General features: G+C 37.0%; 1 protein-coding gene across 19 annotated transcripts in view; it reads left to right on the forward strand.

Moving 5' to 3' along the window:
• MECOM (MDS1 and EVI1 complex locus) overlaps positions 1 to 13,078 on the forward strand; it is a 539,102-nt gene that overhangs the window by 499,684 nt on the left and 26,340 nt on the right. For 9 of the 19 annotated variants that reach the window (XM_033133043.1, XM_033133072.1, XM_033133007.1 and 6 more), the window contains 4 exons: positions 2,141 to 2,288; positions 3,615 to 3,771; positions 8,149 to 9,505; positions 11,871 to 11,958. In XM_033133043.1, coding sequence (XP_032988934.1) covers positions 2,141 to 2,288; positions 3,615 to 3,771; positions 8,149 to 9,505; positions 11,871 to 11,958 — 1,750 coding nt within the window. The remainder of the gene's footprint in view (positions 1 to 2,140; positions 2,289 to 3,614; positions 3,772 to 8,148; positions 9,506 to 11,870; positions 11,959 to 13,078) is intronic. The other 10 variants (XM_033133052.1, XM_033133016.1, XM_033133034.1 and 7 more) reach the window with 3 other exon arrangements.

The raw sequence follows: 13,078 nt of genomic DNA on the forward strand, positions 1-13,078 counted from the left end.
CTTCTTGCATGTTTGGTATTTTTTTTTAATTGACTTTTTGTTATGAAAGTTTTAAATATACACAAAACTAGAGAGGATTGTATAATAAACCCCCATATGTGCAGGTTCAATAATTATTATACAAGGCCAATCTTATCTCAGCTACACTCATTTTGGATTGTTTGAGACAAATCCTGGACATTATATCATTTTATTCATGAATAGTTTATTATATATCTGTAGACAGTATGGACTCTTTAAAATGTAAGTTCAACACACACGTTAAGAATGATTCCTTAATATAATCAAATATTCGGTCAGTCTTCATATTCCCTCAATATTTCATAATTTGTAGAATGTTGAATTAAGATCAAAACAAGGTACATCACTGCAGTTGGTTGACATGTCTCTTATATCTCTTTGAATTTATGGCTTCCCTCAAAGTCATAAGTCTCTTTCTTTATCTCTCTCTTTTTCTCTCATTTATTCTCTGTATCCCTCTCTCACTATGATTTATTTATACAAGAAATTGAGTGGTTTTCCTGTAGCATTTCCTCCAGTCTGAATTCTAATTTTATTCCCTCAGTGTTGTTTAACATCTTTCTCCAGCCCCTTTTTCCTGTAAACTCAGAGTTACGAGTATATATCAAGCTTGATCACATTTAGGTTCAAAGTTTTGGGAAGAATACCTCATTGACAGTATTATTTATTTCCGTCAGAAGGCACATATGGATTGCCTAGATTCATTAATTCTTTAGGGGCTGCGAAATGAATGTATTCTACTTCTATCATTCTTTCAGTATTTATTATATGAATTTATTATATTGAGAGAAACTTCCCCTCATTGTTTATTTGCTCACCCTGAGGTATAGTCCATATAGAAGGGGCAGGCCATGTGAATGAGCTTTTCATTTTATTTACTAGTTTTCAGAATAATGATTTGATTTCCCAGCATCTTCCAAGGGTGACAGTGAGGTTCTGTTCTTGTGTTTTGTTATTGTTGAAAGATGAGAATATTATTTTTATTAATGCTTCAATATCCTCATCTTTGGTCAGTGGGCATTTATTTTTTCAAGTTGGCACCCTAATTCTTTTGACATGATCCTAACTTTCTTCTTTGCTTTTTGCTTTTGCCATAAGAAGATATTCAAGGCACATCTTATATATTTTCTTCTTCAAATTTGAAGCAGGCTATTTCTCCAAGGAGCTCTGTTACTTTATATGGGGGTAGTGTCCTAATGTGTTATCCATGTGTGTATTTAATTAACGAAAATGTTGCAAACACCTGAATATCACAATAATCCATTATATATGATATTTGCTTTTGATTAGATTTCATATGCATTTTTAGAAAGGGGAGAAAAAGTTTCCTTTGAGCAGGAAAAATATTCTAAGTTTAAAAACAGTAATTATGCTTGTGAAAAACTTCTAACAATGTTTTTCTTTTGAAGGGCTTTAAGAATGCATCCACTTAAAATATTATACACTTTTCTTCCCTTCCTAATTCATAGTTTATATAATGTTTTTCTCTATATAAAAATATTTCTTTATGTATCTATATCAACTTCTGTATCTATACACATACCATCCATCAGTCCATCTGCCTGTCAGTTGATCCATCCCAGGGTTATAATGGGAAATTGTTTGTTGAATGCTTAGCTTATAGTTCACTTTCCCATATGGTGACATAGATAAAACCAAAAGTACTTTTTTGAATCTAGAAGTTATATATATACACATTAGATAGAATACTTGCTTGAATGTTCGTAAGCATTTTCTTAACATTTTCTGTTTGAGTGTTTGTGTTTGACTTAGGTGTTAGCCATGTGTTACTGTTAGGATTGTGTAGTGCATCTGGAACTTGACAAATAGCTAGTTGTTTATCATGCCCCTAAATTGGCAATTAATCCCTGCTAGCAGTATCAGATTTATTTTCTAACAACAGGGGTACTTCTCTGCATTACTGAGAGACACAGTCTAGGAAACATAAAACGCACTGTTGTCTGTTGCAAGCCTGTTTCTTCTCTTTCCTCATCCTCACCTCAACAACTTCTCCTTCTTATTCCTTTAATTGCCAGTTGGACTAGTAGTAAAACGACATTCTGTTTATGAATGTGTTCTTTGTCACCATGTCTTACTAAATTAATTGTTCTCTTAACAGCCTGGAGAAACACATGTTGTCACATACTGAAGAGAGGGAATACAAGTGCGATCAGTGTCCTAAGGCATTTAACTGGAAGTCCAATTTAATTCGCCACCAGATGTCACATGACAGTGGAAAGCACTATGAATGTGAAAATTGTGCCAAGGTACAGTGAATTTGTAGACTACTTGGCCTCTCTGTCATCCTGCTCTCTCTTAATCTATCACTTGCTGCAATATATAAAAACAAGCCTTGAGAGGGGAAACTATAAATATCTTGAGAAAAGTAGACTGAGTGTCGTATGCTAAAAGGCATTAGTACAGTGTATAAAAACACTTAGTGGGTATCCTTTTATTTTTGTAAGGGAGGAAGTGAGGCTTAATGGTGAGTTCCAGAACTAGGTGTCAGACATCCTTGGTAAATTCCTGGTTCCGCTACTTGCTTGCCAGCATGGGGTTGTTTTATAGCGTTATGGAGAATGAAAATTTTATCCAATGCATATTACTGATTTCTTTTAATAGCAATTTGTGAGGAAATCACATAAACTTTCTGAATGCCTATTCAGAAAGAATGGAAGACTCCTACATTTGCAGATTTTTCCACCAAAGTCCCCACTATAAATCATGACTTAATTCTAATTAAAAATATAGTCCCTTAGTGACTAGTGCAGAACAACATAAGAGTAAAATGAATGCATTTCACCTTGACCGTTACAAGAACAATAATTCATATCATTTAATTTTCATGTTTCTCAGTTAGCTAAAAGACATCCTGGTATCATGAAACTTGATTTCAATTTCCCAAAATTTTCATAGCATTTGCATATTTTTCTCATGCCAATGGAAATTGTGATGTTTGAAATTATCTTTAGAGATGTTTTGCTTCCAGATTTGTAAGTGGCGTGCGCTCTTTCTCTCTCTCTCTCCCCCCTTACCCTCCCTCATCCCTCCCTTCTTCCCTCCCTCCCACCCTCCCTCTCTCCCTTCCTTCCTTCCTTTCCAGTGTCCAAAGGAGTAATTTTAGCTTAATGGTAACTGACTAAAACAGTGTTAGAATTTACCCCCTAGGGGAACTCCTTGGATAGATTTGAGATACTTTAGTCAAAGTCCCCCCAATGTTGTACATAGCATGTTCTTTAAAGGATGGAGATAGCACACCAGTTTTAATAATGTCATGGCCAGCATGTTATTATTCAACTCCAGTCACTCTAAATGGGATCAAAAAGGCCTGGAATGTGGTCTAATAATGTCATTAATTATTTCATTCAGCTGATACCAATGGACCCTTTGTGCTAAGGATACAGAGCTGAATAATTTACAGTCCCTACCCTAGAGGAGCTTGCACTTTGGAAATATGACTTCTTTTTTGTCTTTGGGAAAAACAAATAAACAAAAACAAAACATGAAAACAAAATTCCTTCTTGAGTCATTCCTGGTCTACTTTATTGTGTCTTTGAATTAAGTTTCTTGATTAATCAGTACTCATTTCCTAGCAGGTTTTCACGGACCCTAGCAACCTTCAGCGGCACATTCGCTCTCAGCACGTTGGTGCGCGGGCCCATGCTTGCCCAGAGTGTGGCAAAACGTTTGCCACTTCGTCGGGCCTCAAACAACACAAGCACATCCACAGCAGTGTGAAGCCCTTTATCTGTAAGTTTTTAACACTCCAGCCCTCCTTCCTGCATCTGTCTCTCATCCAAACGGCAGTGTGATCAGGAGAGTGGCCACACATGGCCATGAGAGGGGTCTTCACATTACCTATTTATGATCCAATCCAGTAGGGCTATTTTCTATTACCAGAAAATCTTTTATAACCAGATCCATGGTATGTTGTCTATGATCCCTGGGGTGTTTTCTTTTGGATGAAATCAATAACAGGTAGAGAAAAGAGAAGTCGTTAAATAATGAAAGGGAAGCCTCCCCGGGTTGTAGGATTTAATAGAGACAACCAGATTTGTCTCACACTGAAAATGTTCATGGCTTTGTAAAACAACAAATAGCAGATACCACTAACCAAGATGAAGTGATAAAACCTGTTCTGGATCAGAAAGCCGGAAGAACCCCACCTGGCAAGTAGGCTTATGACTCTGTGTGTGCATGTATGTGTGGGGGGAGGGGGGGGGTAAATAAAATGCCCTTTAACCGTTGCTGCCAATGACAGGCTGTGGACTGGTAGTTCTCAGTTACTTGAAAAGCAGAACATTCTCACTTTGATGCTGGACACGGTGCTTCTGTAACTCACTGCACTAAAGCAAATTTACAGGCAGTGTGCTTGTGTGTTTTCAGGGGACATCCAATCTGACCACCTACTTAGAATCTCCCTGTACAGAGCATAGTAGTAACACACTTCAAATAAAATAAAGCGGAGTCCTCATTTGCTTCTTCCTCTGTCCACCCACTCCTGTTCTTTGAATTGTGCTGAAATATTTCATAAGGAAAATCAGTTGTTCTCAGCCCATCTGGGCAACGATTCTGGACTTCTTTTGATCCATTGCTCGGCTGGGCATATAAACACAGTGACTCATTGAGCTGTGCTACAAACTTCAAGACTGATTTTGGATCCAGATAAGCATAGAACTGTGTTGAAGCATACCCAGTAGTTGGCAAGATCTCTGACTTGGGAACTCTTGCAAAACAGTTTTTCTGACAAATACACGATGGCTGTTAGTAGGTATATGAGACACTACTACAGGACCTAATGGAAAAAAACCTAATTTTCAGTGCCAACATGGAGGTGCCAGAGACTAGTCTTCCTCCTTTTTGCCTTGACACAGCTCTCTTTTATGCTTTCAAGCACCAAGAGAGCTTTCCTTTCTCTTGCCAGCTTACACTAGAGTCCTGTTTTGCTCACATGTTCTTCTGTTCCCTGGGTGGAGTGAAGAGGACTAGCGGATAAACAAAAGGGTGCTCTAGACTCCCTTGGGGAAGCTCTGTTGAAAGTCACAGGAAATAAAGTATACAATAGAAATTTGTGACTTCTTGTCTCAAAAAGGCATTCCTGACTCTAGGTCGTAATGCCTTAAAAATGTCTTTGCCAGTGCTACAGGCACACATAATTCATTTATTTCTGACTTTTCAGAAATAAATTTTAATAAGTGTACTATGCTTTGGTAGCAGAAAGAGTAGCACACACCGCAATGCGTTAGGATCACCCGTTTAATGCTTTCTGTATTATTTGAAATAAAAGTCAGAAAATATCGATTCCTATCATCTAAAATTCTGGGATATGGAATTTTAATTGTGTTGAAGTCAAGTGTTTCACTTTAAAGTGCTATAGGGTGTCCCTTTCCAATCAGATTGCATGAACGATTTCCCATGAAGGTATTTGCAGTAATTATTGGTAAATTTAAATAGCAGATGGCATTCTTCAAATATAAAATCTGACAGAGAACCATGGGGTAATTATAAATAATAGCCATGCAATTTCAGAACAAAAGAGGAGTTGGTATAGAGACTTTGGAGTGGAGGAGGTTCACCTAGAGTTGATATCTATTTCTCACCAGAAGGCCACACACCACGATTTACCCCCACTGGTGTGTTTATGGCAACTGTCTCTTATTACAGTGTACCGCCAAGCTCGAGCCTAAAGTCACCAGCGCTAAGGTAATTACTCACTGCCTTTACAGAAACCTCCAGCCTGCCCAAATAGAAACCACATGCTCTAATAGGCTGAATATATTCAAAATACCTCTTAATTTGTTTAATAAGTAGAAAAATGCAATGTTAACTGCTGGATAATTCCTTATTACTGAGAAAATTACAGTAGAGTATAGACTTCAACATCAATTGAGCCATTTACCTGGAGGCCTGGTGGTTTGTGGTAGACCAGGCCAGGTCTTCAAGTGAGAAAAATAAAGTCTCTGCCTAAGGAAACATCCCAGATTCTATGTTGTTCAGATCTGACACAGACACCACTTATCTATGTAACAGAGGGTACAACTGGGAAAGTGAAATGCACCTTTTGCTTCTCTGATACAGAGAAGCTCTTGGTTTTCTTCAATCCGTCCAGCTATAAGAAAGAAGTGCAGAGAACAACATTTCTTTGCCAAAAAAGTTGCAAACCCTTCAAAAACTTACACCTTGGTTGAATACTCATCAAGACATTTCCTCAATACCTTTTAATGCCCAGAGGAGAGGTGTCACTTTCTTATGAGTACACTTTTATAATTCCAACATTTTATTTACTATTTCTTGTTATTGCTCACAGCTGAGTTAGTGTAACTAGTGAAAGTCTCATGTTTCTACCCTCTACATTATATGGTTTTAATTAATGTATCAAAGCATTTAAGTAGTATATATATGTACTGTATATGGTTAACTAGTATATATGTTTAAGGCAGAATCTGGTCAATGTATTCCAGTAGAATGATCTGAAAAGAAACCACTCACATCTTCTTTTCCTGTTAAAAAGTGTGTTACAGCCTCTATAGCGTTGCGAATCATCCCACAGTTGAAAGCTCCTTTAATATTATTATTAAGCATGCTAATATATGTAGTAATGCTTTTTAATTGTTAGTAGTAAATGAAATAGATATAGAATCACTCGATGCTTCCTTTTTGGTAGTGTGTGGGTTATTTCAAGTTCTGGGTGAGTTTTGTGTCACTGGAGGTCTATAATCTCCTTTGAACAAGGTTTATTTTCATTTTTTAAATTTTTTTATTATTGCTTTGACTTAGGAGCTCAGCCATTCTCTGCTTAAAGGTAGTCATCATGTGAAAGCAATAAATGTTGTATTTTGTCTTCAATTTAATTTCTTATATAAATTTGTTTCCACAATTACCAAAGAGGCATATCATGTTTCTGTATGTATTCAATGTGTACAGAAGCATTAAATTAAGCTCACACATAAAGTGGGCTCATCTTTCCTAAAGTAAAAATAAAAAAGGTGATGCTTAGGGAACAGATCCTATAATCCTGTTGGATTGCGAAGTGAGTGAGATTCTTACCCAGCAAAGGAGTTCTTAAGGGTTACAGAGTTTGGTCTTAAAAATATGCTTAGATCTGTTTGCACATCTGTGCGGAGGAAGATGTTCTACTTTTTTGGGCAGTTCTCGGTGAAGAGGGTTATTTCCCAGCCAACACCCACTGCTGTGTTCTTCTTTTTGGATTAGAGCTTTACTGTAGTTAGCTATCGCACATAGAAGTCAAGCCCTGAGATAACCGGTGAAGATACGACAACAAGTGGACATGTTTCCCAAGGACAGGGGTTTCATAAATGCAGGAAGGTTAGCACAACCGCTGGTGTGAGGGGAAGTCAGAGGACGTGATCATAGTTCATGGGAACCAGCAATGCAGGATGGGCTACATTCAATTTAGTTTCCTTTGCAGGCTTAAAATAGAGCCATTGTAAATTATGTCAGTCTTTCTCAAATCATGAAAATGATTGTTAAAAATGTCTCTGAATACACAATGTGCATTGTTGTGTGGCTTTGATGTGTGAATGATGAGAGCATATGATATAATACAAATTAAATAATGGTAGAGCAGTTACGGGTGTTTTCCCCAAGGGGAGAGGGAATAAAGGTGAAGTTTCTGGTCAAGCGAAAGGCTGTTTTGTTTTGTTCTGGTGCCTACAATGTAGAATTCTTTAAGTGGTCTATCTAAAATTTTAAAGGGGTTCCTGTTATGTTTCATGTTTAGTACATCTTAAGACTTTAACTTAAAGATTTTGTTAGTGTAGGAGTTGGGCGGGAAATCAACGCATGCTGGGATTTGATTTTCTCATAAATATTTAAAGACAGAAATATGATGCAAAATATTATGCAATGGGGATGATAGAATATTTATATATATATATATATATATGGAATATTTGTGCTGCCTCAAGACATTTGTCAGGTTGGATGCCTTGCTTTGGAATCTAGTGAAATGGGGGGTTTTCTGTGTTTGGAGCACCCAGATTAGTGCCTCCAACATCTTTTCCTGGCTTTCTAATTGAAATTTTGGGGTAAACCAATTGTGATACTTGCTAAATTCAGAAGCAATTGCCATAAAGCCTGAGATTCTTTTTTGTTGTTTGCACACAGGTGAGGTCTGCCATAAATCCTATACTCAGTTTTCAAACCTTTGTCGTCATAAGCGCATGCATGCTGATTGCAGAACCCAAATCAAGTGCAAAGACTGTGGACAAATGTTCAGCACTACGTCTTCCTTAAATAAACACAGGAGGTTTTGTGAGGGCAAGAACCATTTTGCGGCAGGTGGATTTTTTGGCCAAGGCATTTCACTTCCTGGAACCCCAGCTATGGATAAAACGTCCATGGTTAATATGAGTCATACCAACCCGGGCCTTGCTGACTATTTTGGTGCCAATAGGCATCCTGCTGGTCTTACCTTTCCAACAGCTCCTGGATTTTCTTTTAGCTTCCCTGGTCTGTTTCCTTCCGGCTTGTACCATAGGCCTCCTTTGATACCTGCTAGTTCTCCTGTTAAAGGACTATCAAGTACTGAACAGACAAACAAAAGTCAAAGTCCCCTCATGACACATCCTCAGATACTGCCAGCTACACAGGATATTTTGAAGGCACTATCTAAACACCCATCTGTAGGGGACAATAAGCCAGTGGAGCTCCAGCCCGAGAGGTCCTCTGAAGAGAGGCCCCTTGAAAAAATCAGTGACCAGTCAGAGAGTAGTGACCTTGATGATGTCAGTACTCCAAGTGGCAGTGACCTGGAAACAACCTCGGGCTCTGATCTGGAAAGTGACATTGAAAGTGATAAAGAAAAATTTAAAGAAAATGGTAAAATGTTCAAAGACAAAGTAAGCCCTCTTCAGAATCTGGCTTCAATACATAATAAGAAAGAATACAGCAATCATTCCATTTTCTCACCATCTTTAGAGGAGCAAACTGCGGTGTCAGGAGCTGTGAATGATTCTATAAAGGCTATTGCTTCTATTGCTGAAAAATACTTTGGTTCAACAGGACTGGTGGGGCTGCAAGACAAAAAAGTTGGAGCTTTACCTTACCCTTCCATGTTTCCCCTCCCGTTTTTTCCAGCATTCTCTCAATCAATGTACCCATTTCCTGATAGAGACTTGAGATCGTTACCTTTGAAAATGGAACCCCAATCACCAAGTGAAGTAAAGAAACAGCAGAAGGGAAGCTCTGAGTCTCCCTTTGACCTCACCACTAAGCGAAAGGATGAGAAGCCCTTGACTCCAGTACCTTCCAAGCCTCCAGCGACTCCTGCCACAAGTCAAGACCAGCCCCTGGATCTAAGTATGGGCAGTAGAAGTAGAGCCAGTGGGACAAAGCTTACTGAGCCTCGAAAAAACCACGTGTTTGGGGAAAAGAAAGGAAACAACATTGACCCAAGACCGGCAACAGATGGTTCCTTGCAGCATGCTAGACCTACTCCTTTCTTTATGGACCCTATTTACAGGTAAGGGTGGATGGGAGACGATTACCTGTGGACAGATGTATGAAAGACAATGTTCGCACTATAAAGTTACAGCTTCTAACAAACCATTGAAATTATTATTATAAAACAGAGAGCAAAGTTGTTTGATCTAGTGAATTCATTTTTTTATTCAGAAAGTCGACTCATTAGGTTTGGACTTATTTTTGGATGACTCTGAATTTGGGGTTTTGGAAGAGGCCCACAGAGTTCTTTCCCTTGACAATAAATTTATTTTTAAACACTTTTTTTTTAAAGTGGAAAATATGGGAAAGCCATATTTAAAGCAAGTTGTCAGTGGCGGAAGAATGAGGCTCCTGAAGGATTAATGCAAATATGTGTGGGTACTTACATGGGTCAGGTTATTTGGAATGAGATGGGACTCAGAACAGCAAGCGCTTACTCTGTTAACCTACCAACACATCCTTAATAAGTACTGGTCATATTCTCTTTCTAAATAAATCTGCTAGGAGCTCAAAGGAAATGAAATATTAATCACAAAAATGTTTTGTATATAATGTGAGTGGTCGGCTTAAAAAAACGTGTGTCTGTGTAGTGCTTTCATTATCCAGTGTCCTTAGATGCATCCAAAAATTCTTTGGGGGATACATATATGCTTAATAAAAAGTCTGTTAGGCAGTATGCTGTAACATTCACTTGACCATTCAGAATGATTTAGTTTTTTAAATACTAGTTTTCTTTAAAAGATATGAATAACAACAATTATACTTATTATGTATTTTAAATATTACCAAGTGTTCACATTTACTTTCTCATTCAAATCTTGAACATTGTCCATAGTTAACAGAAGAGGTGGATAATTTTTTTATTGGACTTACTTAAGATGGAAGTACTTGCATATTTTTGCTTGATTCTCTTTTACGAAGAGCCGATTTTGTGCTATTCTTTTGTTCAACAATGTTTATCAGTTCCTATTGCTTAATAGATACTGGGGGGGGCAATTTTGTGCACTCAAAACTGTTTTTCTACCTATATTACCTACAATACATTCACCGAGAACATTGCCAGTATATTAAGGGCTATTCCCACTTGAACATAACAAAGGAAGTAAAAAAAAAAAAGACAATCAAAAACATCTGAGTCATCAGTACCATCCTTGTGCACATTTTTTTTTTCAATTATTGTATCTTAATTCCGTAGCAGTCCCATTACTAGAGAAGGAAAATATTTATGTGTAGATTATATGTTCCACATTGCCAGTAGGGTTGTATTTCCAACACAGTGATATATCTCAGTCCTTTGTGAAGAGAATTTCTCACACTTTCTTTCTTAGACACTCCCAATGCCAGTAGGCTTCCAAATTCTCCAAATACCCATTATGTTTTTCTCCATCACCTCCTAATCTTCCTCTTGCTTATTCTAATCTCAATCTTCTCTCCGGTATTTCAGTCCCAAGACCTGAGGTCGTTTTACCTAACTCATGAAGACCTAAACCCCAGTTTTAATGTAAGACTTGGGTTAAAATTTCATCTTTCCCATGTCATAAACATTTTTTTATCCATAAAATGAATATAAGAGCACCTATTTCAGTAAGTGAAATAGTGTATGCAAAACATAGCATATATAAAATATCAAGAAGTAGCTGTTTTTATTCATTTTGATTCTACTTTAAAAGCGTACTTATTCAACAGTTTTTATTAGAAAATTACCAACAGTTGATAAAAGCAGTTAATTTAACCCATGATGTCATTTCCTGTAAGCGTACTAGAAAATAGAATGACACATAGAAGGGATATCTAGATAAGTTGTATGTCTCTCCCTCTCTTCAAAAAGTTCCTCATCCTCTTCCCATCACCCCGCTTTCACTTGCCCTGTTTATGAGCAGTGACATCCAAAAGAGGACACTTATATCTCAAAGGGTAGCTAGCATGCTTAGAAACTCTCTTGCCTGTTATTGGCAAATACGGAAGAGATACCGTGACTACTTAGGGGAGCACCTTCTTGGCAGAAAATGACTTCAATTTTAAAAATGAACCCTGTCCCTCATGATTTCAGAATCACCAAGCATTCTTGTCTACATTTGAAGTGGAAAGGTACAAATTTGTGACCAAAGCCTCTGACTTCATGACTCTTCATTTTTTATATTTCCTCATTATTACTACTAGACGTTCAATAGGATTTTTCCATTATAAATAGGACCTTCTTTTTTGATCGCCTAGAAGTGCCATGAGTATTCTTCAAGAACTTGAACAGATGTCTTTATATTTTTATTAGTGTGCTTCCAGAAACCTACCATTTGCTTTATTGTTAGCTGTTTTAAATGTCAGTGATTAGGTAGTAATTGATATATGAGATTGATTCATCTCCAAAATCTAATTTAACTTTTCAGAGTAGAGAAAAGAAAGCTAACTGACCCACTTGAAGCTTTAAAAGAGAAATACTTGAGACCTTCTCCAGGATTCTTATTTCACCCACAAGTAAGTATTATGAATTTGAGACTTCAAGCTTGTAAACTAACTTGTTGATCCTGAAAAGCAGGTGCAATGAAATGAAGAAATCTTGAGAACATTAGGATTTCCTATGACGCTGGTGTGGAAGAACACAGGAAATTCTAGTAGAATTAAAACCCAAACTCTTTAAAGTAAAAGTAATTAATATATGTATAAAAGTAACATGGTTTTGGTAGTCAATTATTGTCTGTTATTAACTACTTATTGAGCCAAAGTTTATTTTGGAGTGGGCAAAAGTCAGTTAAGAAAATAAATATTGAAGTTGTCTTTTATGCTTAAAAATTACCAATAGTAAGAAGTGGATCACAGGGAGACTCGTCCCAAACTCATGAAGGTCGTTCATGTTTTAGTGCTTAGATAAAAACAGGAAATGAGTCTACCTGACAATTTGTTACCATAGAGGGTGAAGGAATTTATCTAGAGACCACTGGGCATTCCAGCAAAGTTCTGTAATTGCACAGGAATTCACCACAATACACAGAGCTATTTGCTGAGTGGAATTGTGTCCCATTTATCAAAATATATATAATTTCCCATTGCAAGGAAAATACAAAGCAGTGTTATGTAATTGGTTCATCTCTATGTCCCTACATATTTGGTCATTTAAAAAATTGGTTTATATATCAATCAAAATGTGGAGAATTGTGTTGAAAGAACAAATATATCAACAGCTTGAATTTGGATTCTTAATTGATATTTTATTTTTTTAAGGCTACAAGCTCTGGTCTTTAAATAGTAAGCAAAAGTTTTATGAAAATTCTTGAAAACAGTAAACTAATTTGTTTCTGTTTCAGTATATTCAAACCAAAAATTATGCTCCTCTAATAAATTGGTGGAATTTATGCAAGCTGTCTTATAGAAAGTTAGGAGATAATTAAATTATATCATCTTGGGATATGACTTTTCCCCACCCCCAGTCCTTCCCACCCTCTCTGTTACCGCTTCTTCATTTTTTCAAGTACCTTCCCAAAGTCCTAAACAACAGATTATGAAAGATGAAATACCATCTTCTGGGGTAGCTGCAGAAATCTATCATTGCTCAAAGATCGTGTCTATTTCAAACTGAGAAAATATATGGTTTAGTATT

This window comes from Rhinolophus ferrumequinum, chromosome 2, assembly GCF_004115265.2.
Source record: "Rhinolophus ferrumequinum isolate MPI-CBG mRhiFer1 chromosome 2, mRhiFer1_v1.p, whole genome shotgun sequence".
NCBI classification, from domain to species: Eukaryota; Metazoa; Chordata; class Mammalia; order Chiroptera; family Rhinolophidae; genus Rhinolophus; species Rhinolophus ferrumequinum.